Raw genomic sequence first — 26,226 nt, 5'->3', positions numbered from 1 at the left:
TATAATATCTATCGGTATCGGTGTTTAATAAGGTCGGGTCTTACCACCAAGCCTACAGCCCACGGGACAAAGAGCATCCCAAAATAACAATCGCTCCCGAGCTTTAATCAGGGATACTCTTGCCTCTGGGATTGATTCCTGCCCAACCCCATCCGGTAGTATACTCTGATCTATGGCACGTTTTGCGCATAGCGGTATCATTGTGCGCAGATAATGGCGCGGCAATAGCACCGGACTAGGCATAGAGAAACACCTGGCCACTTTGAACGCCTTCACCATCACCGCCATTCCCATTTGCTATCGTTGATCAATAAAGGTCGCCGATTCTTCTACTAGAATCCTCCTCCGGCTGAATCCAATCACCGCTACCAGGAACCGTCCCGCTAAACCCGACGACTTGCTATCGCCGCCGAGTTCTTGTTGGAAACTTTGTGCGAGGATTGCCACCTCAGGTGTCAGCTTCAACTCGGCTGCGAGGGTAAACCATAGAGGCACTGGGTGTGGTAGGGGTGACCTAGCTAGTTTGTAGGCTCCGCAAAATTTCAAGAAAACTAACCCCAAAACACCAATGGCCTAGCCATCTCCGGTAGTCTACCGTATTCTTCATCCAGAAAATTGTTACTAGAGCAGAGCACTAGTACAATCCAAGAGCCTTCAATACCTTCCCTAGGGTCAGGTGCCGAAACCCGTATGACCATATGTGACTAGCGGCCACAGGTCGGTGGTCAGGTCAAGATACGATAAGACGGATTATTTCCGGTGGAATATTGTGATAAGAGCCGGTGAACATGCCAACGGCCAAGCGAAAAGAGATCTCTCTATGAGACCACCAAACCAGCCCACGCGCGCGGTAGCGCACCGGTTCCGCTCTTGACACTCGAACAAAAAAGTCGGAAGAAGCGCACTTCGTTGAGGTTGGAATAGAAGTATTTAGTGCGGGGATATTGCTGCCACGGCGGTTGCCCCCTTACTTCCTTCCCGTGATGCTACCGGTAGTCTATTGTCCGGGTGTGGAGAGGATAAACTCCGCCATGTGCCGGTATCAAGGGCGGTTAATATGGTACGATACTAGTAGGGGTATTCAAAGTTAAAAAAGTGGAAAAATCTTAGCTTATTTTGCCGGTTCATGTAAGCTTGGCACACCGGGAAAGAGTTAACTTGCAATTGGTTTAATTTACAAGTACCATACTATACTCTTTTGTTCGGTAGAGATGGAGGTCCGAAGGTCGGTAACGAGTAACAAGTAAAGTTACGATAGTAGAAAGTAACAGAATACGAAGAGATTACGTGAGTGGGGCTGGAATAAAAATATGTGTGGGTGGAAGAAAGACAAGTAACTCTTAAAAAACAATCTGGGAAAATGCCCCACACTCCCGAAAAAGCGAGAATCATCCACCAACTACATGATATTTCGTTATCAAATACCAGTGTTGAATTGCTATTTGATGATAGTAATGACCTCTCCCTATATTTTACATTTCTTAAACCTTTGAATGCTGAGTGACTTCAAACCTCAAGCTACTCAAACTTTAACCTTTTTTCCACCTTATTGGATAACCCAGCTGTCTCAAATGTCAGCCCAAACAACCTACCAGAATCATGGTGCAGAAGCAATGAGGGAGGATTTGGGGAGGATGTAATGGAGGTTATTGAGCTCCTTGGGCTTGGGGTACCTATGATACAGCATTTCATGCCTTGAGAGCCCATACCCCGTAGTGAGTACCATCCTTCCCGGAAAGTCCTCACACCCCGGGATAGCAACCACACAACTCCTCATCACCACAACAACTACCTCCACCATGACCCTACCACATACCCTCAGAGCCAGAGAAGACTTGAATAAGGCAATTTATGCCCTATATATACATACAAATATGGGATATAATAAATTTCCAACTCTGTAGGTGTTCCCAAGTCCACTATTTATTATGTAGTTAAAAGAACAAAATCTAGGAGTGGAAACACTCATGTTGCAAAAAGAGGTGGAAGACCAACCAAGATTACTGATGCCAAAAGAAGGACAGTGGAGTTAGTTATCAATGCTGAGCCTCATTTAGCATTAAGTGATATTACCAAAAAAGTAAATATTGGTCTATGCAAGACCACTATTGATAAGATCATTTCAGAAGCTGGTTTTAAGCTTCTGATATCCAGAAAAAAAGCTTTTTTGAAGAAAAAGACAAAAGAAGAAGAGAAAGGAATTTGCTAAGAGAAGGAAGAACTGAAAGGAGGCTTAGAATTGGGTTATTTTTGTGGATGAAGTTACAATTGTTTATAATCTAAATCCTACTAGCAGATTAGTCAAAGTTAAACCCGGTGAAGAGTTGGAAGAAAAAAACTTGAAACCTAGCTTTAAGTCTGGGAGGACTAGTATTGGAGTCTATGCTGCAATCATGAAGGGTGGCAGGACTGAGTTAATTCTTGTGAGGAAGAGGTAAGAGGAGGAAAAAACAAGTAAAAGTATCACGAACATGGCTTAGCATGAAAAGGGTTTTCATGTGACACATGGTTATGAGTCACAGGTATGTTATTGTTTTGCGCATATGACCTATTCGGGTTATATGATTTGTTATGTGTGGGATTTGTGATGCTTTCACACATGGCTCAAGTATGAGTCATGAGACATGCGCCTGAGGAGTATGCCTTGTGAGTGTGCCTTGCGGGTAAGCCTTATGCATATGATTTATGTTTCGCACATGACCTCATTATGAGGTCATGGGTTTCGCGCATATGACTCAGTCGAGTCATATGACTTGTTTATTGTGTTATGATTGGTTTATGAGTTTTGTACATGACTTTGCTATGAGGTCATGGGTTTTGAGCATGTGATCACTTTGGTCACATGACTAGTTTGTTATGATTTGGTTTCGCACATGTGACCACTTTAGGTCACATGACTAAGGGCGGGAAGAATACTATATAAGGAGGTCGATGCGGCCAAGGAAGATAGGTTCTTCATGCTTTGTTCTAAGTACTTTTCCTACTTATTACTTTAACAAATATAAAACATCTTTACGATCTTTATCTTTATTACAACATTATTGTCACACCAAGAAGAGTCTTTTGCCAAAACGAGTTAGAGAAAGCTTATGATAGGCGTTCCTGATAGAAGACAAAGGTCTTGTACTATTGGTAACGTAGGCGGAGGCCTATAGCTATCGTAAGACAAAGAAAGCAGAGGACAGGAAGAAAAGTATTGTTCCCCGTCGCCAAGAACTAACTATCAAGAGAGGGATCGTTACAAAAAGAGACAAACTTAGCCTCAATTCCCACCAATACGCAACTGAAATCTACCAGCCATACCTCTTTTTTATAGAAGGTCTGGATAGGCTTTCTGACAACATCTACCTAGCTGCAGACAATGCCTCCTGGCATGGTAGTGAGGAAAATCAAAATTGGAGGACAACTGTGATTACGAAAATCTCCTTTGGCAACCCAACTCACCAAATCTCAACCCTATTGAGAACCCCTGAGCACTACTCAAAAGAGCCCTCACCAATCTCTTCTCCAAACTAGAGAGAAGGCCTTACAGTGCTGCTGAATTGTTTGAGGTAGCAAAGAAGGAGTGGGAATTAATTGTTCAAGAGAAGTTAAATAGATAGATAAATTGAATACCTAAGAGAATGTTGGCTGTACTGGATGCAGATGGAGGCCATACAAAATAGTAATAATGTTTTTCTATCATCTACTAGCTAGACTATTATCGTTTTCTTAATTCAATTCTCTACTTTTTTTTGAATTTTTTGTGGTTGGTTGTTATAGTAGTACCATTGCCGGACAGGTGTGCAAAGACTTTCCAGATACAACTGTACATGTTCAATGATCATATATGTAATAAATAAAATGAAATATAAAATATAATATATAATTAGAAAAATTGAGGATAATATATAATAGATTTTTACAATGTCAGAAGATAGCTTCATAGCATTTTTTCAAATGAAACACAACTCATTCAAGAGACTACTCAGACTTATTTGTAATAATATAATTTTCCAAAATAAATCCCGCAATCCACAAGCCTCACCAGCAGTTCAGCTAGCAATAACATTGTATTTCTGGGGATCTAATAGGATGTCAATGGTCTGTGTGTCAGCTCAGTTGGATATTAGGAAAGGCACAATAAGTGTAACGTGTTCGCTAGGTGCTATTCACGTTATCGGAACTGGGTATGATAGTTGGCAGGTAGCCTGCTCTTCCAGAGAGGAGGTGAGAGCTGAGAACTAAAGGAGGCTTCGCGGGCATACTGAGAAACAAAGAAGTAACCAGTCAACCAACTATATTGAAATACTGTCTGTCGAAGTCTGCCTTTTCTATTGTAGAAACAGGTGGTCTTTAAATACACAAATCTGTTCATGTCTAGCATGAACGAAACTAATCAAAGGTATCAATCAATACACTTTGGTAAAACTCCTTAAGTATCAAAGCAATACTTAAAACAAAACATACAACAAAACCAAGTATCAAACAATACTTAAAACAAAACATAAAACAAAACCAATAACCGAGTACCCGCACCGGTTACATTCCCCAAAACAAAACAACCGTTAAAACAAACAAAACCTAATAATCATCAAAAGCGGAGTCTGAGAAACTAAAGGCTTCAGTTTTCGCTAAAAGCTCTTCATCGTACGTGTCACACCAGGGACAAGAGGAAACTCCAAGGAAACACTTCGACTCAAAGAAATGTAAATCACAGTAGTCACGAATGCCAGATTCACGCTGTACATCAACCCAAGCATGGTTGCAATCAGGACAGTAGTCTATTCAGAGGATTTCGAAGTAGTCTTCAAGTTGGATAGCATCGTGGTTCAACAACAGTCCAACAATCTGTTGTCGCAGCCTCACGTTGAGTTCCACATGGTTTGACATCGTTATGGTATTCGGATGGTGATCGGTGACTAGATAAGGTGGTCGAGAGCCTGCTCCATAGCTTGATTTTCATCATCGCTACTCTCGAACTCTGACTCAACGCATGGTGCCCAAAATCCCTCTCTAGCTTCGAGTTCTGCATGCTATCGCTCAGTTTCTGGCATCGTAGGCGTCCAGCACATGGTGATATAATTGATCGTTGGGGGGAGGGACTCGTTTAGCATATTATCCTTCCACCAATTATTTACCATATCCATAGCGTGCTCTAGTCCTTCTAGCGGTTCCCAGCTGTTTTCACTTGTCGGATAACCTTTCCATTTGACTAGGAACTGATCATTTCCATGCCAAAGGCGATGGTCTCTGATTTCTTCAACTTCCCATTCATCTTTTCTGTCGATGATAATAGGTTCAGGTCAAGAGTGGGTTCTTCCAGGGAACTTGGAGTCGTCATTTGGATGGAATCGCTTTACAGCAGAGGCGTGGAAGACTGGGGTATTGCGGCAGTACATGCATCCATGCATCTGAACTGTGTAGTTTTCTGTATGCTCGTCAAAGGATAAGACTTTGAAGGGTCCTCGCCATCAGGGTTGTAATTTCTTGCTGCGTCCAACATTAGTAATAAACATGTTTCCATGTACCATAAGCATATCACCTGGCGGAATAGGGACATGTTTGCGTCATCGCTTATGAGCAGTAGAGGTACTTCAGAATTGGGCAGCTTTAACAGCTTGGAAGGCGTCATTCCAAATTGCTTGATGGCGGTTTAGGTGGTCATCAGAGGCAGGGACTGAGGAGTTTTTAAACAGTGTTGTAGGTAGGAGAGGGTATTGACGGCCGAAGATTGCCTTCTATGGGGACATTCCTAAGGTGTCAGAGAATCCGGCATTGATATATGCGGCAAGCTCAACAAGCGCAGGTGCCCAGTTGGTTTGTCGTTCATTGATCATGTTTCTAATTCCGGTCTTGACTTCGCAAATCTTTCGTTCTGCCTGGCCATTAGTCTCATGATATCCAGGGGCAGCCATTATGTGGTTGATTCAGAGAGAGGTCAAGGTTTGCTTCCAGAATCTGGCGGTGAAACTGGAATCAGCATCACTAACAATAGATAAGGGGTACCCGTGAGGAGTAAATAGGTATCGTTGAAGGTAATTCCAGGTGTCTTTGGAGGAATCGGTAACCTTCATTGGTATAAGCCATGTATATCCAGAAAATCGATCTACAGCTACCAAGATGGTGTCATATCTGGTGGATTTGTTGAATGGCCCTGCGAAATCGATGGCGTAGGATTCGAATATTTCACATGGTAGTTGGAGGGTCTGACCTTTCCCTTCCGGTAGTGGTGTTCGCTCCTTATTTGCCTGGCATAATTCGCATTGCTTGGCGAAATCGCGGAAGTCCTTTCGCATTTCAGGCCTGTAGATATATTCTGAGGCATATTGTAGGTTGCGGTCCATACTGTGGTATCCTTTGTTGTGAATCTCGGTAATGACATATTCCCTAATTGTCATTCCATTAAACATATGGCCCTTTGGAATGTAAAGGCAATGTTTACTGTAACGGGTGCTAGTATAGACCATTCCGTTGGATATGTTGTAGGGGGCGAGGTCTCCATGCCTGGAACTACCGATGACTTTGAAGTAAATTGGGTCATGACGATATCCTGCTATCATTTGGCTTCGAAAAGAGGAGGTGAATTCCTCCGTAGTTGATCTAACATCACGTTCATCCTCAATTAGAGATCCTCTTGTTGGTTCAATGGAGGCTTCCTGTTCCTCAAAGGTTTCATAGAGTTGTCGACGATGCTCGGGAATAGTAGGGGGTATGACTGAGACAATGGTTTCATTGTTGTATACGCGTAAGGGTCCACCATATAGTAGTTGAGAATCGATTATGGGAGGAGAGGATGGTGGGGCGGACTGTGGGGGGTGTAAATAGGATATTGCATCTATGTAGGCTGCTTCTTGTTCGAGTTCTTCAAGACCTTGGCATCATGTTGGAGCAGGATTAAGGATATGAGGAGATTGGGTTGACTCATTTTCATCGATCATCTCTTCTTCTCCTTCTGCAGTGTCAAAGTTGGTATCTTTGGAATCATCAGTAGGTATATAGTACGGTCACTGGTATCTGTTTCTGAACTTAATCTCAGTCTGGTGAAAAGAGCAAGTGTCGTGGTAACAGTGGGACCAGTAGAGTCTGCTTTGTTCAAGTTCGTGAGTAGGTGTGCTGCAGAGCATGCAATTGTCTTTCCATTCTTCGTCAATGTCTTTTCCATGTTCCGTTCTGGCAGAGCTGTACATGGTGTAAGAGTAAGGATTGGAGGGAGCGGCAGCGCTGGCGGTAGCCATCGATGGTTCTTGTTCATAGGAGGTATCGTCAGGGCTGTCTTCACTTTGTCTTGTGTGATCATGAACAAGAGGACGATCGGCGAGGTCTTGATTCTCATATAGGTAGGAGAGAGCATCAGCTAAATAGTTCGTTCTTCCAGGGGTATAGATGATTTTTGCATCGTATTTGCTGATTTCACCTATCCATCTTGTTCTTCTTCTTCCAGGTATTCTTTCTGTTTTAAGATTAGTGAGAGGTTGGTGGTCGGTAACAATAGTGAAGGTATTGCCCATCAGAATGTAGTTGAAAGTGGCGAGAGCATCAATCACAGCAAGGGCTTCCTTGTCTGTTGTTCCATAGTTCATCGGTGAGTTAGTGAACTTCCTGCTGTGTAATGCCGCCAGTCTTGCCGTTTCATGGGAGGCCCCTTGCCCAACCCATGCTCCAACTCCAACATCTGATGCATCAGTAATAAGCCATATTGGTTCTGGTTTACTATAGTAGATAGGTTGAATAACTTTGGCGTTTTTAATCAACTCCTTGATGTTGGTAAAGGCTTGGTCATGAGTGTGGGTCCAGACAAATTCTGCATTGCCGGTAAGGTCTGTAAGCGCCGCTGTCACAGTGGCGTGCTGTGGGAGGAACTGGGAAATATAGTTGACTAGTCCTAGGAATCGCATGAGTTCCTTTTGATTCCGGGGTGTCGACCATTCCGTTAAACAGGCTATTTTTCCAGGGGCTGGATGTATTCCTTCATCATCTATAACATGTCCTAGTATATCGAGTTTATCGGCAAACAGGATTGATTTGTTTCTGCTAGCGTAGAATTTAGCTTCCCTTAGCTTGGTACAAACCAAACCTATATGGTAGGCGTGTTCTATTTCGGTGTTCGAGAAGATGAGAATAACATCAATGTAGACCCAAACAAAATGGTGGAGGTATTCACTTAGGAGGTTTTCCATAATTCGCATAAAGGTGGCGGGCGCATTCATATCACCTTGTAACATAACTCGGCTAATGAAACTTCAGAAGGGTGTTTTGAAACTGTTGTACCGTTCGCTTTCTGGATCTAACCTTGTTTGGAAGTAGGCATCACTTAGGTCAATCTTACTTCGAAATCTAGCCCGTCCAACTGCATTTAGAATGTGGGTTTGGTTTGGGATAGCGGAGCTGTCCATTACTGTGTTTTCGTTCCGTAGCTTAAGGTCAACCAAGGGGCGGATTCTTTTGCCATCTGCTTTGGGTTGAACAAACATAGGAGCGGCACCTGGGGCTTCTGCCCGGTAGATGACTCCTGTTCTTTGTTGTTGGTTGATCCAATCACATAGTGGACCTTTGTATACGTCAGGAATTCAGTAGGTGGGTTGGTTCTTGAGATTAGAGGGGTCTCGGAGGCGAATGTGGTGGTTCACCTCTCTCATAGGTGGTAGTTCTTCGGGTATTTAATCAGGGAAAACATCAGAGTATTCATCCAATAGTCGTTGGGCAGTTACTTCACAGACAGCGGCTCGGTACTCTCTGCTTGTTGGCTTGCATGAGACTCTGACCTTCTGCTCTGGGAAATCGATGGTTGATTCCCCACACCTGATTATAGCTTTGTGTCGGTTCAGGAATGGCATACCTATTAGGGCATCATATTTGGCTAAATTTCCAACCAGCATTTCCTGGCGGGGTAGGACTGCAGAACCAAGTCGAATAGTTGCACTACAGGTTTTATGGCTTGTAGATCGTGATCCCTTTACTGCCATATTGACTGGTATGGGTTGGTTAAGGTCTCGAGTTGGGAGTCCATGGACAGAGACAAAGGCATTACTGATCATATCTCTTTCAATTGCACCTGTGTCAAATAGGACTCGAGCCTTTTTACCATTGATCAGAATAGTACCTTCCAGAGTGGTGTGTGCTTTGAATGTAGCCGGGGGTCGAACACTGTTACATTCCACATTGATATATCCGATATGGATTGCTTCATATTCGCTGGATTGGGTATTATCTCTTTCAACATTGTTGGCCGATGCCTCTTGCTTAATGGCCTTTCCTTTCCCTTTCTTCGTAGGACAGTTCTTTGCCATGTGTCCTGTTTTTACACATTCAAAGCACTCTCCTTTCTGCCGTCTTGTTTCTTTGGAGTATTTTGTTTTCTTCTTGAAAACCCGTGGGGTATCGTCTTCAGAGTTGCTGGAGGCGTTGTGCCGTGGCTGGCTATTCCTACTAGAGGATGTCTGTGTTTTGTAGGCCATGGTCTCATGGAGAATGGCGTCCTTTCATTCTACTCTTGCAATTATTACTGTAATATCATCGCCGTCTTCCTCGAGTGGTTCTACTTCTCGCCGGAGGGTAGGGTGCATAGTGTCGTAGAATCGTCGTTACAGGATGTATTTGGAGATACTTCCTCTCTCCATTCAGTCCTTATACATCATCAGGTGCGTAGTCACATCGGTGATTGGCTTGACATGCGTTCCGTTAACATGCTGGAGCTGGTTGAATTTGTTGTATAGGAGGTCGTTGGGTATAGAGGATTGGAATCGTCCTTTCAGGTAATCGAGAACTGTAGTTCCTCCTAATCTTACATTCCCGCCCTATTCCTTATAGCATTGGTGGTATGCATCGTTTGCCTTTCCTTCGCAAGATGATCCAATGATAAGTCCAGTTGTAGGGTCTTCCACATCTTTTCCTTGTAAGAGTAGGAAGTGTGAGAGTTCCGTTGCCCATCAGTCAAAAGCTGCAGGTTTGAGGTCTTTTCCTTCTCCTGTGAATTTCGCTGGGAGGTGGAGTTTAAACTTAGGGGGTTCAAATGCTGCGGGAACCTCCTCTTCTTCTGGCCTAGCCCGAGATTTTCCTCCTCCAGAAGGCCCTCCTCCTGTCCTAGCCATGTCTGATTCGCTGCTGGCTTCAGAGTCGATTGGAGGTTCAAAGGAAGGCTTCTTTGCTGCAGTAGAAGGGAATTCTCCTGGAGGTTGTGTATCTTCCGTGTTTGCAGGATCACGCGGCTCTTTAGCAGAGCGCCAGGGTTGTTTCTTTCTTGTAAGGTCTTGTCGTGGGATTTGCTTCCCACTCCTGGTCGTCAAAGACTCTATCGTGGGTTTGAGATGAAGCCGAATGTGCTGTGATTCTGCTGCTTCTCTCCGCTAGCGTTCTGAGGTGGATATCGATAGGTTGATCAGGCCTAAATCTGGGGACAGGTTCTTAACCACTTGCTGAGGTTAAAAAAATGTAACGTGTTCGCAAGGAGCTAATCACGTTATCGTAAATGGATATGATAGTTGGCAGGTGGCCTGCTCTTCCGGAGAGGAGTCGAGAGCTGAGAACTAAAGGAGGCTTCGAGGGTATACTGAGAAACAAAGAAGTAACCGTTCAACCAAGTATATTGAAATACTGTCTGTCGAAGTCTGCCTTTTCTATCGTAGAAACAGGCGGTCTTTAAATACACAAATCTATTCATGTCTAGCATGAACGAAGCTAATCAAAGGTACCAATTGATACTCTTTGGTAAAACTCCTCAAGTATCAAAACGATACTTAAAACAAAACATAAAACAAAACCAAGTATCAAACGATACTTAAAACAAACCAAGTATCAAAGCGATACTTAAAACAAAATATAAACCAAAACCAAGTATCAAACGATACTTAAAACAAACCAAGTATCAAAGCGATACTTAAAACAAAACATAAAACAAAACCAAGTATCAAACGATACTTAAAACACAACATAAAACAAAACCAAGTATCAAACGATACTTAAAACAAACCAAGTATCAAAGCGATACTTAAAACAAAACATAAAACAAAACCAATAACCCAGTACCCGTACCGGTTACACGTCCGGTCAACTAGAGGCTGTCTGTAGAATATATCAGAGTATAGAGTTGAACCTCGACAATGGTCTCCAAGTGGCCTCTTGTACAATGGACCAGAATAGATGCAGTAATACCACTTTACAAATAAAGGTAGAATGAGAGGTTACGAGAGGCCTAAATAAAAGGTAACTAAAGTCTGTTACCCTGACAGTATAACAGTATTAGAGAATCATCACAGATCCTAGGAGACTAGTGTGAGATCACCTTAAGACCTGCTTCTAGGAGTGTTGACTGTGTGTAGTACCTGTTAGTAGTCATCCTGCTAAGGAGTCGATCAAGGAGACTACATGTATAACGTGTTCGCAAGGTGCTAATCACGTGATCAGGAAAGATACCAAAGTGGGCAGGTAGCCTACTCTTTCAGAGAGGAGGTGAGAGCTGAGAACTAAAGACGGCTTCGAGGATGTACTGAGAAACAAAGAGGTAACCGTTCACCCAAGTATATTGAAATACTGTTGGTCGAAGTCTGCCTTTTCCATCGTAGAATCAGGTGGTTTTTAAATACACAAATCTGCTCATGTCTAGCATGAACGAAACTAAACAAAGGTATCAAGTGATACTCTTTGGTAAAACAAACCAAGTATCAAAACGATACTTAAAACAATACGTAAAACAAAACCAAGTATCAATCAATACTTGAAATATACCAAGTATCAAAGTGATACATAAAACAAAATATAAAACAAATCCCGTATCAAATTGATACTTAAAACAACACATAAAATAAAACCAATAACTAAGTACCCATACCGCTTACAACGTGACCATCATCTGGAATCATATAGAATGAAGATGAACTGGATACATGTTCAGAGGCAGTGGATGCTTGTAAAAGGCTAAGGGTATAGGGGTAGAGAGTTCTATAGTTAGTATTGCATCCACTGAGTATGACAGCTTACCACAGCTATGTCAGCGATAAGAAGAGTTTTTACTCCTGCAGTTGCATTGTAGATGTGGCAGCTAAAATACTTCACTCGGATAGATGTTAGCAAACTGCAGTGTATTCTAATATCAAGGATGTGACAGGTTTCACACATAACTCAATTATGAGTCATAGGGTTTCATGCATATGACTCACTTAGGTCATATGACTTGTTTACATTATGATTTTTTATATTTCTCATATGACTTAATTATGAGTCACGCGCTTCACACATATGACTCCCTTGAGTCATTTAACTTGTTATAAGACTTTTCACAAAACTACAGTTATGTGTCCTCAGGGTTAGGGTTGGTAGAAGAGTACTATATAAGGAGGCCAGTAAGGCCAAGGAGCATAGCCTCTCTACCCTTTGTTCTAAGTAATTTCTTTACTTATTACTTTTACGAATAAAATACCTTTACACTCTTTATCACATCATATCTCTCACAGTCCTAAGGGCTATATTACTATATAATCCAATGATAGACTTTACCCAACTGTGTGTCGATAACATAGGCCACAAGGCTTAAGAACTGTTAAAAGAAAAGAAAAGATATAATCATATGTATACAGAAAAGGTATCATTGCCCATCACTTTATGTTGATAGGGACTTAAGAATGTTATATCTAGTTCGCTACAGAGAATCTTTAGTCTGAACAGTGGAGGTTAGATAGACAGTCCGATGGAGTTGGGTGCCTACAAACACAGAGTAGTGATGGGAAGCAACTGGGAGTATATGAAATCTACTTAAGTATATATATGTTTTGCTTTACTCTAGTAATCAACTGCCTTTTGAGATCAGAACTTAATTGAGTAAAGCTGGGGCTTAATTCTATTAAGTTTTAACGCATTGTTTCTTCAAACACTATTGATAAAAACCTTGAAATTTTGTTATATTTATTCCCAGAAGAATACCTTTCAGTATAGTCATAACCTCAGGATCCATCTTTCCACACAGAGATCTCATTACAATTCCTCTCCCTCCTCTTGCTTCCTTGAATTTCTGCCTCTCCTCCTACTTTCAATCTGAAATTCCCCTGACAAATATTCACCAGTTGACCCTCCTTCTCTTCTTCTGGATTGTTTTTGAACATTGATATAAGCAATTGTTCTATTGTCACTGCTGTATCTGTCGTACTCTCACATAAGTCATAGGAGAATGGGTGTACTATATTGGATCTATCACCTACTATTCTCTCTAGACAGAAGAAATAGCAATATCAGAAAAGTCTTTTATCTATTTTTACTTTTCTTTAATTTAATTATTAAATTTTTGTAAAATGTTTTTATGTGTTGTGAAAGTACAAATTTGTTTCTTACCTCATAACTCTCTTCTGTCTTTATCCAAGTCTCTTTCTGATAAAGCTCATTAGCTCAGTTTGTTTAATTTTGCTGTAGCCTAACAGGATTACATGTAGTTATCATTTTTGTATTCTACCTTGACCGCTTCTTTAATGGGAATTTGTGCTGCAATTTCTGTAATGATTGTTTTCTTGGTACTTCCAGAGCCCTTTTTGATTTTTTGCAAATTGTCAGAATTTTCAAGCTTTTGAATTAGGCTCTCCGTTTCAGCTCTTGTCTAAACCATATTCTCAAAGTCATTGCATGGCATTTCAATAATGGTACTGTAGAGTTCTTAGACAAAAGTTATTGTTAGTAATGTAACTGATTGCATGACAACAACAAAACTACAACAATAGCACTGCCTCATACTACAATGAGAAAAGGTCGACACTAAAAGCAAGTAGAAAGGAACGAATAGACTGAGTCAATATATTGGAAAGCCATTGGAATGCGGGAAGTAGGAACAGGTTTTGCTAAGATATTGTACTGAGGAGAAATACTGGCTTGCATGCTCACTTCTGCATACTAAAGATACAAGACAATAGGGTCAGTTTTAGTACTAACCAGAACCAATCAAGTGCAAAAGATTTCTCCAGACAGTACCCATCATTTAGTTATTATCTTGAGGTGTAACAGAGAAATGCCTCTTTGGCAGCTTTGCTGAGATTTTGCCCTACAAGGCTCTGTCCTGATGATTAAGAGAAAACTAGTAGAACTTGGCATCTATAAGCATATAAAAGCTGAGATGCCAGGATTAATACCTGTTCTGTTAAGAAAGAAATATGAATGGTGCATTAGGCAAAGAGGTTGGACAATTGATCAATGGAGGAGAGTGGTCTGGAGTGATAAATGTAGTGTTAAGAAATCTGCAGATCTAGCAGTTCAATGGGTCTTCAGAACATCCAAGGAAAAATAGTTACTAGAATGTGTGAAGGGAGTGATGAAGTCTGGTGGTATCAAGCAGATGGTATGGGTGTGTTTTACTAGTGGATTGAAGGGAACCTGTAATGGCATGAGGGTTATAAATGGGGGGTAGAGTGAATGCAAGAGCATATGTTTGGACTTTGGACTCTTCTTTACTTGATTTTCTAAAGGAATTGGAGGAAAACAATATTAGGCCAATCTTTATGCAAGACAATGCTAGGGTACATACTGCTAGGCTTACAATGACATGGTTGGAGGAGAATGAGGGGGAGGTTTTGGAGGATTGGCCCTCATATTCACCAGATCTCAATCCCATTAAACATGTTTGGGTACACCTCAAGAAGCTTTACTATGAACATTATGCTCACTTGGCTGCAGATATTAGATCAGCAGACAAGGTAAAGCCACTCATAGAGGAAGCCCTGATTCATTGTTGGGAGTTGATACCAGACACTTTGTTTGAAAAGTTGGTTGGGGGTATTCCTAGGAGGATTAAGGCTGTCATTAAGGCAAAAGGGTGGTATACTAAATATTAAATTAATATATTGTATTTAATCTTCTTATTCAATCTATTCTACAAAAAATTCTGTAATTCTAAATACATCTGATTTAATATCGGGGGGTTGTTGTTGAGAGGTGGTGAGCGGGCGAGGTGGTTGACAACGATCACTTTTGTCACCGAAATGTATGATTTTCTCTCTACCTATGTTGAGATCTTGGTGCTTGAAAATTTTTCCTTCATTTGTACGCTAAACTTTACCCAAAAAAAAAAAGTTCGCCTCTCCGAGAATGATACTATATTTTCTATGATGCTATTGGAGCATCACCTTCCGTAAACTAATGCATGTTCTACTATCAACTTGCTTCTTCACTCGTCCATTTTTAACTTTGAATACCCCTACTGCTGTACAACCATAGTCTGCGACTGTCTCAAACCGCAAAGTCGACCGTGTGCCGAGGAAGGCCCCGTGAATTCTGTGCAAATCTGACACACCGCTGCTTCCCAACTATGGTTGCCACTAGTTCTCTTAAGGCTTAATACTTTGGCCAATGCACTTTTGGGGATAGCAACTGCCAGACAAAGAATAGTGGCGTTTGCCTAGAATTTACGGCATGGGAACTACCGGTAAAGCGGCCTGCTCTCCACAAATCTCTCAATCGGCAGGTGGAGGACGCTGAGCACAAAACTAACGCCACTAATACGGTACACAGCCACGTCCCGGTACAGTCCCTTGTACGAGTACTACCGGTATACCCCAAGCACGATGCCCATGACAACCACAAGAACAGCAAGAACCGCTTAGATAGCCCCCAGATATGCCTCCAGGGGTGCTGTAAACCCCTTATCTGACTAGTGGAAAGAGAGAACTTTGCGGCAAAGGTATACCGGTACTTGCCGATTTATAAAGTATCCGGACCATTCGGAGTTGGTTAATAGCTATCTTGGCGCCAAGGCGTCCCTATACTTTATGAATTTCAAATATCATACAAGTACTTATCGGTACTTGAGCACCGCATCCACGAGGCTCAAAAGAGAGGAGTCTACAAGGGTCAGCTACAGATCTAACCCTTGTACTCGAGTACGAGTATGATACCTCCTGGCTGCGTTAGTAGGGCTCAAAGCAGATGTATCATATCATATCATACCGTAAGCTCGCCAAGCTCGCCAATCCCTCTTACATAGAGTAGTGACTAATCGGGGTATGATACCAGTGCGACATGATACGATAATTTTGAGCCCCGTTCTGAAAGCGACCCTGACTGCGTACCCCAGAGACCACGCCGACGCGAGGTGGAATGGAGAATGGGATACCACCGTGCTTGTGGTACGGTACACGAGCATCTACGACAGTGTCTGACGACTTTGGCTGCATAGCGGTGGCGGGGTTCGTAGGTTTTTTTCACGGTGGTTGCATTTTCGCGCATAAAAGTATTTCCCCCCAATCTATGGCAGGCACGCATCTTTTCACAGTGAGTCACGCTACACCGTGCTGTCCTCAGAGCTCAGGAGGAGTCTGCTTTAACCATTGGGAAGGAAGCTACAATACAAGTTTCAAATGTGGAGCGGGCGTCTACCGACACAAGGTAATCACCTACTGCGGTAGGAATTTCAACCCCTCACCATTAGAAGTTTCACGAACCCCGAGGACACGCATGGGTTAGCAGAAAGGAGCATCCGAGGGCTTGGGGGCCAGAAGCTCCTTGTTTGTCGGTATCAAGTTATGTGTTCAAGTGAATTTGGTCCATATTGTGGCACCGGCAATATTGGCGTGCTCGAGTATCCCACGTTGCGAATATCTGGGTATGATACCAGCTCTTGCCAAGGTTCCTCATTTTTGCGTGGGCCAGCTGCCCCAGCTGGAAATGCCTGGTTAGGAATGAAAAAAAAAAATCACTTATCCATCTCCCCCAAGGAAGCGCTGCATCAGGAAGGCTTCATTCTCTCAAAACCGTGAATCCCTAATTAGAGATCGGGTTTTTCGAATTTTCTAGGGCCTGGTTTGTGACCCGTTACACCGTACGCTGCGTTGTACGTGTCCCATAGCGCCATAGTGTATTGCACCAAAGGTCAGAGCACTCGCATGATATGATACAATACTTGTGTAGTTGCCGGTACCCACACTACAAACCCTTGGCCTCAAGGCAGCAGTTTCTCAGGCAGAGGGGGATACGAGCCTTTTTTTGCCCTACCGTAGACTTTACGGATAGAAGTTACTATCTTTCAGGATCTTTTTAATTAAATTTTGTATGATATGAGCGTAACCACTTGCTGCGCCACACCTGGTGTGTTTTGACGCAAGGGGAGGCCAACCCCAGGCCATTAGGACATGCCCCTAACTCCCCTCGATGGGTCGGCCCGCGAACTAATGTTTAGGAGCATCCTCCTTGCGCTAGTCTTAGCGCGCTTACAGCGGTTAGGCATTCACTAGACCCGATAGACAATGCCGTGGCAGCGAAAAAGCAGGCCGTTCCCCTTCGCATAGCGGTATCATGTGGCTATCAATAACGATACCAATATTTCTAAGAGTACTCGAGTACATCTGAGCCAACTCCATAGCTCACATTGCCGGTGGGAAGTATTCTATAGGCCGAACCGAGAAACCAGCTGGGTGCGAGTCGGCAACAGAGGCTGTGGCCAACCGCTGGAGGAGTCCAGTCAATCCCTGCAGCCGTGCAGGGATGTATTGATGGAACCAATGAGTTGGGGGCGCACAGTCCACAGCCCTGGGGGGGGGAACATCATCCGACAAGAGAGAGGGGAGGCAACTTGTCCCCGAAAAGAATAAAGTGTGCTCGAGAGACCTACCGCCGCCGCCCGCACAACAAGAAAACAGATAAAACATCCACCCACTAATCATCATGGAGGTCGCCGGGTTAGCTTTGGGGGGTCTTGGGGTCTTGGGCGTTGCAGATGTTTGTCTTCGGTAAGTGTTGGTGCCTCAGTAACGTCCGGAGCTTGCTAATGTATCCAGAGTCGGCCAGAACCTCCTTCAACGATACAGGGACGTCCAAGAAGCCCACAAAGATGTGGAAGGCCTAAAGTTTCGGGTAGAAAATGTCTGGTTACATATTGCAATCCAATTAACGACGGTTAAGAGTTCCGAGAAAGAAGTTCACCAAGTCCTCACAGACCATATAGCGGAGCTTCTCAATAAACTACAGTACTACTTGCACACTGCCTACAGAAATCTCGAAAAGCTACAGGATAGAAGAGGGAGAGCGAGAGTGATAAAGTTCGCTTTTTTCCTAAAGTCATCGTTGGAGAAGGATGTATCGGTGCTGGAGAGGTGGAGGGATATGTTTAATTCAACTTTTTACATGCTATCGATACCGAAAAACCCCGCGCTAGATCGAATCCTGTCGATGGAAGTCCAAAAGAATCAGCCCGATAATAGTCCTGTGACCGCTGTCAAAGCGATCCGTGACGTCCTCGCCGACGAACCCACGAAACAGCTCACGCCAGTCTGGCTGGAACCCGTGAAGATGTATTTCCCAAACCCCATTGGCTACTCCGGGGCTTATATCGTTTTCGATAATACTACCAACATGAGATACATTATGGAAACTATTACTGTTGATCCGGGTCGAAGAGACTACAAGCAACTCGACAAGGACGTGACAAAGCTGGCAAGTGTGCTTAGGGAATCCAGGGGTGTCCCGGGAGTCCTGGCTTGCAGGGGAGTCGTCAGGCAGCAGAGGAGCGATGGGGCCCCTGAAAAATTTGAGTTTATATTGGAGATGCCCCACAGACTCGACCAGAGCCCCGAGTGCCTCCGAACTGTTCTCCAGAGATCGACCAACGAGCCACATCCCCTCGAGGAGCGCGTCCTTCTCGCCAAACAGATTGCAAAGGCAGTCATGTTCGTACACAACCTCAACTTTGTCCACAAGAACATGCGTCCCGAGACTATCCTTGTCTTCCCCAATCCCGGGAAAACTCTTGGCATCCCATTCCTCGTCGGTTTCCAGATGTTCCGGTCCGCGGACGGGGTCACCTACAGGGCCGGCGATGAGTCCTGGTCGAATAACCTCTACCGCCACCCCAGTCGCCAGGGAACCCTCCCGGATCATGTGTATAGGATGCAGCACGACATCTACAGCCTGGGCGTCATCCTGCTGGAAATCGGCCTATGGTCCCCGTTTGTGAACGAGGAGGGGGGGCCCGCTGCAGCATTGTCGCAGATTGTGCATATCCTCCAAGACAGGGATCAAAGGAAGAGGGCCGCCCGGATCAAGAAGGTGTTGATGGCCATGGCGTACAACTACTTGCCACCGAGGATGGGAACCAAGTATACGGACATTGTGATCGCGTGCCTCACGTGTTTGGATAGAGACTCGGAGTTGGGTAACGAAAGTGAATTCCTCGAGGACGACGGTGTCTTGGTTGGTGTGAGATATACCCAACAGGTAAGTCCGATCCGGTTTATCGATTTTATCGTCTCTTTCAAAGGCTAATCTTGTTTGTAGATTTTGGGCGTGCTGGAAGAAATTGATGTTTGAGGTGCGGATTGGATTTATGCACACATCACAAACATCTCGCTAATGAATGGTTTCTACAGGTATGAAAACGGGCGTTGCGCTATGATTTGGATCCTATCATCGCTCCCCCCATCTCTTTGGCATTATTTTCTCTTTTGGAATGTTCTGTCTGAGATTCTGCGGATTTGTTAAAAAATTCTTTGCGCGACTTGCTTGTGTTCTATGCTCTCTAAATCTGTCTTCTTTTTCTATTTTTTTCCTCCTAGCATCATAGTAGCCCTACAACCACTTGAGCCCAGCGGTATCATACCACGCGTGTTGCTATGGCTTTCTCCTCGCACAAGTGCCATCACTTGTGCAGTATATATCCACCCACCCGAGCCCAGATCATTGCACGAAGCAGCTCACCGCTCCAGCGTTATTAACCCTGACTTACTTATGTACCACACCTCCAACAACCCCACCACATGCTACCGCATTATCTAGCGAGAACCAGCAGACACTTTTAAGTTGAAATAAGGGGCGGCTGCAGTGAAACTCACGATTGCGTCAAAGTGAAGGGTTTAATCCTGGCTATACAGGGTTAGGATATGTGGTTTTATGGCGATTGAGACAAAACAATAATAAAAATCTTATTTGAACGTACCAGTACGATACTATCACCTACTGCTTCCAGCCAGATAGTGAGGTATTATACTCTCCGTATCCCTAGCAATACCGGTGGACTACCGGTACGTACGGTATTTTACAAACCATCACTTGCCGTACTCATCAACCCGGACATGCCATGAGATCCTTACCGCATGTACCCGTACAGTAACGGTTGCACCCTAGGAAGTACTTGTCATGCACAATACCTAAAATCATACCACGCTTTTAACAGAAGAAAAGAAAAGAAAAGAAAAAAAACCCCCGTAATAACCTGGATAAGAGAAGCAATTTTGTCTCAGGATGACCATGCTCCTCCCTATTTCGACGGGGCCAAGACAAAAAGAACTCCGTTATCATACCGGCACTTTGAGGGCAAGTTCCTCTTATCAAAGTGAACACAGCACCCCCCCCCCTTCCCCACAATCTACCTACCAAACTGATAACGTTACCCGCCCATCCCGCCTGCTCAGCGCTCACTGCACTCACAACCCCACCCCGCCAACCCGGCTACCAACATTATTCTCGACCTTATCAAACAAGTCACCCCGCCCATACATACAAACTAGAATTTTCAATTGGAAGAGAGGGAAAAAAATGGCATCATGCCACAACAGCAGCCCCGTGCGATACCTGGCATTGTACTGTACAGTACGGAACCTGATAAATCGCGGTTCGGGCCGGGACGGTACGGGAACGGTATTCCTCGGAACCTCAAAACTAAAAATACGATATTCGCATGTGCTCTGCCTGGGAGATCATTATGACCTGTACTAAACCATGTATTAAACGCAGTATGTATATGTATGTACGCACGCTACATACTAAAGCCTTACTTAACGCGCTCATAAAAGCACGGCGAGAACCACTGCATGGCTTGAAGTGCCTTGCCATGGGATCATTCCCCATTATGGGGGATCTGGTTTGTCGGTTTGTCCCGTCCGTCCATTCCATGGACCGTGGAGGAGGAGATGGAGGAGGGGAAGAGGGGAACAAACATGGTAGCCCTAACTTCTCAATTCCTTTAATTTTTTGCTTCCCCTTTTTTCTTTTTTCTATTCTTGCTTGTGAAGGGACGGGAGTTGTATATGTAGGAATCACATATCCCCCCCTCCTTCATCCCTCTGTACCTCTGCGATAACGAATTCTGGAAAAGAAAGGGAAAAAATGGTGAGGTCCTCTTGGTTATTTTTTGTGTTGTCCTTGCTCGCAGGATTTGTCTGGACAAGTCCGTCTCCGACCGACTCAATCGAGGAAGACATAGAATACTCCTCCAGCCCCCAGGCCAAATTCTTGAAACAGCAGTACAAGTTATGCCCTGGCCCGGACCACGGGCTATTGAGAGCCAAGAATCCATTCTTGTACAAGTGGGTTGGTAGTTACTACGATGGCACTATCGTCCGTCCTCCCCTCCCTTCCTCTTGCCAATTGGGAGGAAAATAAGCTAACGGACACTCATGGCAAAGGAGACAACAGTAACCCTCTCAAACGCCTCGATAACTTGCGCCTCGCAAGCCGGTACCTTCAACAGAACCCTATCCGCCGTCCTCTCAATCCTAGACAACAGGTACCAAACCGTGCCCGACAACGTGCAGAAGAGCCCCTTCATATTCCTGCTGAACGCATGGATCCCGGATCTGCCGTTCTCTGGGGAGAATCTGGTACCCAGCCAGATGCCGGCGGGGGTACTCATGGACTTTGAAAGCGTTTCCGCCTTCAGAGCCGAGAGCAATGGCGGGAAGTACGGCGACGCGAGCGCCCCCTCAGTCGTGGACCTAAACGTCGGAAGCAGCGGCGGGGGCTGGTCGTTCGTGGGGAGTTACGAGAATTCCACAGATGTATGGTCCAGGACTTGACAACGTGTGTAATGGCGCTGACGGGAAAAAAAAATAAAAAATTGTAGAAGCGACTAGGTGTAGATACCTCCACGTTCGTCTACGAATTCCCAACCTGTAACGCGACGCAGTACGCGAACTTTCTCATGCAGAATTACCCCGCTACCGCCGATTCCCCCGCCATCACCGCCAACACCAACACCACGACCACCACGCTCAATGGCACCTTCTCCCCCTCGACCGCGGAGTTGACCATTTCCGGCCAGTTCGCCGGGCACTTCGATTCGTGGAGGCTGGGCGATCACAAAATCGACATAGCGCGGGATAAAGTTCAGTACGGGAGCTACAAGGTGGTGTTCAAGGGCGTTCTGGATGCTAAGCATTCGCACAACTTGACGGTCGGGAGCGCGCCGAGCTGGGTGCCGGACGTTAACAAGACCATAGAGTACGCTTGCGTGCAGAGGGGAGCCGGGGCAAGGAGTAGGGAAGTGGTGTGGTGGGGTTGGTTGGCTCTTGACGTCCTCCTTTTGACGCTTTGGTCGTGGCTGTAAACGGGTCGTTCCGTTTATATATATATATATATAATTATGTGTAATTCCCTGTATCATATAAAGGTTTGTGCCGGTTAAGGCCATCATCAAAAGTCACTCGTGGAGTTTAGCGGGGCGGGCTGGATTGTCGACCGGGTTCTAGTAAATACTCATAATCATCATAGCCTCAAGATAAGATCCATGGCAAATGACGCCGGACCACAATCGGGGGGCTTGGGGAGCACAAGTGCGGTATCGTGGAACGGGAAGACGCTAGTCTCCTTCAAAGTCCGGTTACCCAAAGGCTCTATTACTCTACGAGTAGTCTACAAGTAAAGAACGCTTAAACACCAACCAATATCGCACCCTCTAACCACTTTCCTCGTGGAACGCCCCACAACGGGGCTCATTTCTTGGCCACGACAGTGGAGCACTCCCGATAGGAATTCAGTTCCGGATACAGACTATCCTCGTAGACAAACTGCTTTCCGATTCCCTAGATTACAATAATCGCGTTAAAACGAAATCGCACTGGTGAAACTTAAGATATACAAACAAGAAATGATTTCTGATAGGACCTCATCCCACAGTATCTTTGCCAACTCTCCATCTCTTGCACGTACCCGAGCTTTTTGAACTCCCCTCGGGAACCCGGAGAAACCCGGAAGGTTTTTGGAGAACGGTTTAGAAGGCAATCTGATATCCGTAGCAAAGAATTATATAGTTTCTTGATATCCAGATTCTTTTTTCTTTTTCTTTTTCTTTTCAATCCAGTAGATATGGTAAACGAGGAGGAAGAAAAACAAGCAAGAGGTAATGTCACTATTTATCTTCAATCCTCGCAAGAATTTTGATATATAAAAAAAAAAAAAATTCTGAAAAAGGAGAGATGGTGATGTAAAGAATGCGGATTGCTGTCATGCCTGCCTGATATGATACCGGACAGCAGAGAATGCTCTCCGGATCACCTCTGGCTCGGAGCCAAGATTACTGTTCGAAGAAAATGAAGTTGTTTATTTAGATCGGATCACTGATGTCATTATCGCACTAATTTACTGCTTCAAATTTAATAGTATGGCATTGAAACTTCATCATCCGATGGACTCTCAATTTCCAAATTTTGGAGTCCGAAATCTGAACCACCCCCACCTTGGTTCAGACACTTTTTAGATTCGGAATTGAGGATTAGCTTTTCTAGATTTTTGCGCAAAAATTTGCTCCAAGTTAACTTACTTCGAGATTCCTACGGCAAGTCCTCCAATGTGTCAGGAATTGTGGTCTTGCGACCGGTCGACAAGCCGCACCCAAGTTTCTAGACCTTTAAACCTGTTTCAAATTCGAACCGAGAGGAGAGTGTTTAGATTTTAGAAAATTTAGAATTTAGAAGTTGATTGTCTAGATTTTAGCGTAAAAATATGCCAAGGCCACTCTAAACTAAACCCCTTCCAGATTCCAACGGCTAGTCCCCCCAAAACAGCAATAAACCTCAACTTTAGACAGTAACAATTCTGAATATCTGAATAGTATTTTACTAAATGCTCGTAGACATCTCACCGGAACCTCACTTCAGGTATCCACGCCCACAAGACTACATCTAATTAAGCCGTGATAAATCCGTTACCCCGCACGCCTGATCTAAGCAGTGCTTGTTGCCATGGCCGCTGGGGCAGGCTCGGGTGCGGCCGCTGTAGTTGTAGTGGTTGGCTTGACCACAGTCTCTGTGTATTGCTTCTCCTGCCATGGGCCGGCATCACTCAGCTCACAGCCCCCCTCGCAGGAGCAGGTACCGCCAAAGATGACGGGGAGGTTCTCCGCGGGCACCTGCTTCAGAAGTTCCGCTTGGTAGCCACTGCCGAGGATATGGATTTTATCGACCTGCTCAAGTTAGTTTCGGTAAGAAAAGGGGCCAAATTGACATACGGTCACTGGATCGAGGAACGCCTTAACAACACTGAAAGCGCTAGAGAACCCCCAGGGGGCGTTGATGATGTATAACTTCCCAAGCCTATTCTCGTTAAATCATTTAAGCAAGATAGATAGTGAAACACACCTCTCAGGATAATAGTTTTGGGAGATTGCAGTCACTGCCTTGAGGAAGGTGTAGACTGAGCCGATACTTGTAACTCCAACGCCTTTCAAATCCATAATTGTACAGCATGTCTCAAGGAGATGGCCAGCTTTCCTTGAGCAGGCCGGTAATCTGGGATCCGCCAGTCTCTCGTACTCCAGGACGAGGTTCTGGAGCATGCGGTCCTGGGTGGTGATGGCTAAAATTGCATTGAGATCTATCTTGCCGAGCTGTTCGATATATACGGGACGGCCATCCTTATCTGTCTTGTGGTAGTATTGAGGATAGTACTCGAATACCTTGGGCTTTTCGGTGTATTCGAAGGTGGAAACAATCTTGTCGACTTCAAACTCCTTTCGCCACTTTTCCGTAGCGAGGAACCTAAGGATTGGCCTGAGTTGAACATCGATCGATAACAGACAAACCCTATTCGCAAAAGCGACAAACGGGGTAGGGGACCTACATGGCCTTTGCCAATGGGACATCGAATTTTCTTGCCCTCAAGAACCGAAGCTGCGGTTAATCGTTAGTTCGTGCACCCCTTATCAACAAGAGCGAACACACCAAAGTCAGCGTATCCAGTCTCTCAGTACACCCCTCGCTCTCAAGCTCACTCCTTAGCTGAAAGAGCTTTGCGTTTTGCTCAGCATCAACGTGACCAGAGTGACCACTGCCCGTCATGGGGTTGGTGATCGGAAAGTCGTAATGATCATACTTCGGTTCGAGCTTAGGCTCGATAATGGCGTTAATTTGTTCGGTCATGGTAACTGCGGTGTCTTAGAAGAATATAGGTATTATGGCTCGGTCAATATTGTAAAGTGGAGTGAAAGTGAAGGAAGGCGTGATCCAACTCTATGTATTGCGGCTGTAGTGTTCGTTGTTGCCCCTAGATGTTGGGAGCTCTGAACTTGATGCAGGGGAGCGGAGAAGAGGGAGTGGGCGGCAAACCCTAACCCTAAGGCAGCCACAGGTAAGTTTCTACAAACAGGGATACTGGTAACAGCTGTGGGATACCGGCACTGTGCACCGCCGTTGTGATTTCAACGCAGGTGGGATACCAGGAGGTTTGAGGATTGCGCTAGGCAATGATATATACCATGTGGTTTACCGGAGATGTCTCTGTTGCCGGAGATAAGAATATAATTGGTTAATTCGGGTGCATTCTCACAGTATGGTAGGCGAATACTGCAGCACAGTACCGTACTACTCCAGTGCGATTCTTGTGAAAAATCTGTGCCTCAAAACTTGCCCTACAAAGCCATGCCCCTCAGATTGTCCCAGAGGCTGAAATGGAAAGGAAAAGCGAGCAAAGTGACTCGCGCGAAAGGTGGCTGGTTCGTCAGAGACCAAAGGTAAAGCCACAATTGAGCCGCATAAACTGTGAAAAGGTAAGATGTTGCTTAGTCACGGTGACGGGGCAGAACCTCAATCACCCCACCACCCTGAGTTTGGTTCGGTTGACTTATCACGAGTCCGATTCATCTCCCTTGTCCCTGACTCTCCCTCTTGTCCATCCCGAACCCTAGATCTTCTTCAACACATCCTCCACTCCACTCTTGTCTTCAAATAGAGTCACGCACCCGCTTTCACCCCATCGGCTCTATCAAACCCCGTCGGTTAATCCTCACGGGCGCGAGATGAGTTCCATTACAGGTTTGTTTATCTCTCGGTCCCCATATTCTTGCCTTATGCTGATTCTTTAGTCTTCGTTAAACATGCCGGAAAACGTCACGAGCTCGAATTAGACCTCTCCCAGTCTGCCGAAGTTTTTAAATATCAACTCTACTCTCTTACCCAAGTCGAACCTGAGCGCCAAAAGATCCTTATCAAGGGTGGGCAACTTAAAGATGACACAGACCTCTCTGCTCTGGGTATCAAACCCGGACATAATTTCACGATGATGGGAACCCCTGCCGGG

At 44.7% G+C, this 26,226-nt stretch overlaps 3 protein-coding genes; 2 read left to right on the top strand and 1 right to left on the bottom strand.

Annotated features, from left to right (window-relative positions):
- Positions 1–17,524: 17,524 nt before the first annotated feature.
- Positions 17,525–19,567, top strand: GSTUM_00009012001 (uncharacterized protein). XM_002840430.2 has 4 exons: positions 17,525–17,672; positions 17,721–19,155; positions 19,216–19,249; positions 19,308–19,567. Exons 1-3 carry the CDS (start codon positions 17,608–17,610, stop codon positions 19,246–19,248), a joined length of 1,533 nt encoding a protein of 510 aa, XP_002840476.1. The 5' UTR covers positions 17,525–17,607; the 3' UTR covers position 19,249; positions 19,308–19,567.
- Positions 19,568–20,374: 807 nt separating this feature from the next.
- GSTUM_00009011001 (uncharacterized protein) lies at positions 20,375–22,357 on the top strand. XM_002840429.2 has 3 exons: positions 20,375–21,273; positions 21,342–21,713; positions 21,779–22,357. The coding sequence occupies exons 1-3, from the start codon at positions 21,043–21,045 to the stop codon at positions 22,259–22,261; spliced, it is 1,086 nt and encodes a 361-aa protein (XP_002840475.1). The 5' UTR covers positions 20,375–21,042; the 3' UTR covers positions 22,262–22,357.
- A 1,239-nt stretch (positions 22,358–23,596) lies between these two features.
- GSTUM_00009010001 (uncharacterized protein) lies at positions 23,597–25,269 on the bottom strand. XM_002840428.2 has 5 exons: positions 24,873–25,269; positions 24,772–24,821; positions 24,291–24,689; positions 24,161–24,245; positions 23,597–24,115 (listed from the first exon to the last, which is right to left on the bottom strand). Exons 1-5 carry the CDS (start codon positions 25,068–25,070, stop codon positions 23,876–23,878), a joined length of 972 nt encoding a protein of 323 aa, XP_002840474.1. The 5' UTR covers positions 25,071–25,269; the 3' UTR covers positions 23,597–23,875.
- Between the last annotated feature and the right edge of the window lie 957 nt (positions 25,270–26,226).

Source organism: Tuber melanosporum (genome assembly GCF_000151645.1).
Source record: "Tuber melanosporum whole genome shotgun sequence assembly, scaffold_51, strain Mel28".
NCBI lineage: Eukaryota > Fungi > Ascomycota > Pezizomycetes > Pezizales > Tuberaceae > Tuber > Tuber melanosporum.
This window is presented reverse-complemented; position numbering and strand designations above follow the sequence as displayed.

Coding starts and splice junctions, on each gene's coding strand:
- GSTUM_00009012001 (XM_002840430.2), top strand. CDS start 17,608: ATGGAGGTCGCCGGGTTAGCTTTGGGGGGTCTTGGGGTCTTGGGCGTT. Junction 17,673..17,720: donor GTTGCAGATGTTTGTCTTCG/GTAAGTGTTGGT, acceptor TAATGTATCCAG/AGTCGGCCAGAACCTCCTTC. Junction 19,156..19,215: donor GTGTGAGATATACCCAACAG/GTAAGTCCGATC, acceptor TCTTGTTTGTAG/ATTTTGGGCGTGCTGGAAGA.
- GSTUM_00009011001 (XM_002840429.2), top strand. CDS start 21,043: ATGGTGAGGTCCTCTTGGTTATTTTTTGTGTTGTCCTTGCTCGCAGGA. Junction 21,274..21,341: donor GTTACTACGATGGCACTATC/GTCCGTCCTCCC, acceptor CTCATGGCAAAG/GAGACAACAGTAACCCTCTC. Junction 21,714..21,778: donor GTTACGAGAATTCCACAGAT/GTATGGTCCAGG, acceptor AAAAAATTGTAG/AAGCGACTAGGTGTAGATAC.
- GSTUM_00009010001 (XM_002840428.2), bottom strand. CDS start 25,070: ATGACCGAACAAATTAACGCCATTATCGAGCCTAAGCTCGAACCGAAG. Junction 24,822..24,872: donor GACTGGATACGCTGACTTTG/GTGTGTTCGCTC, acceptor GATTAACCGCAG/CTTCGGTTCTTGAGGGCAAG. Junction 24,690..24,771: donor GTCCCATTGGCAAAGGCCAT/GTAGGTCCCCTA, acceptor GCCAATCCTTAG/GTTCCTCGCTACGGAAAAGT.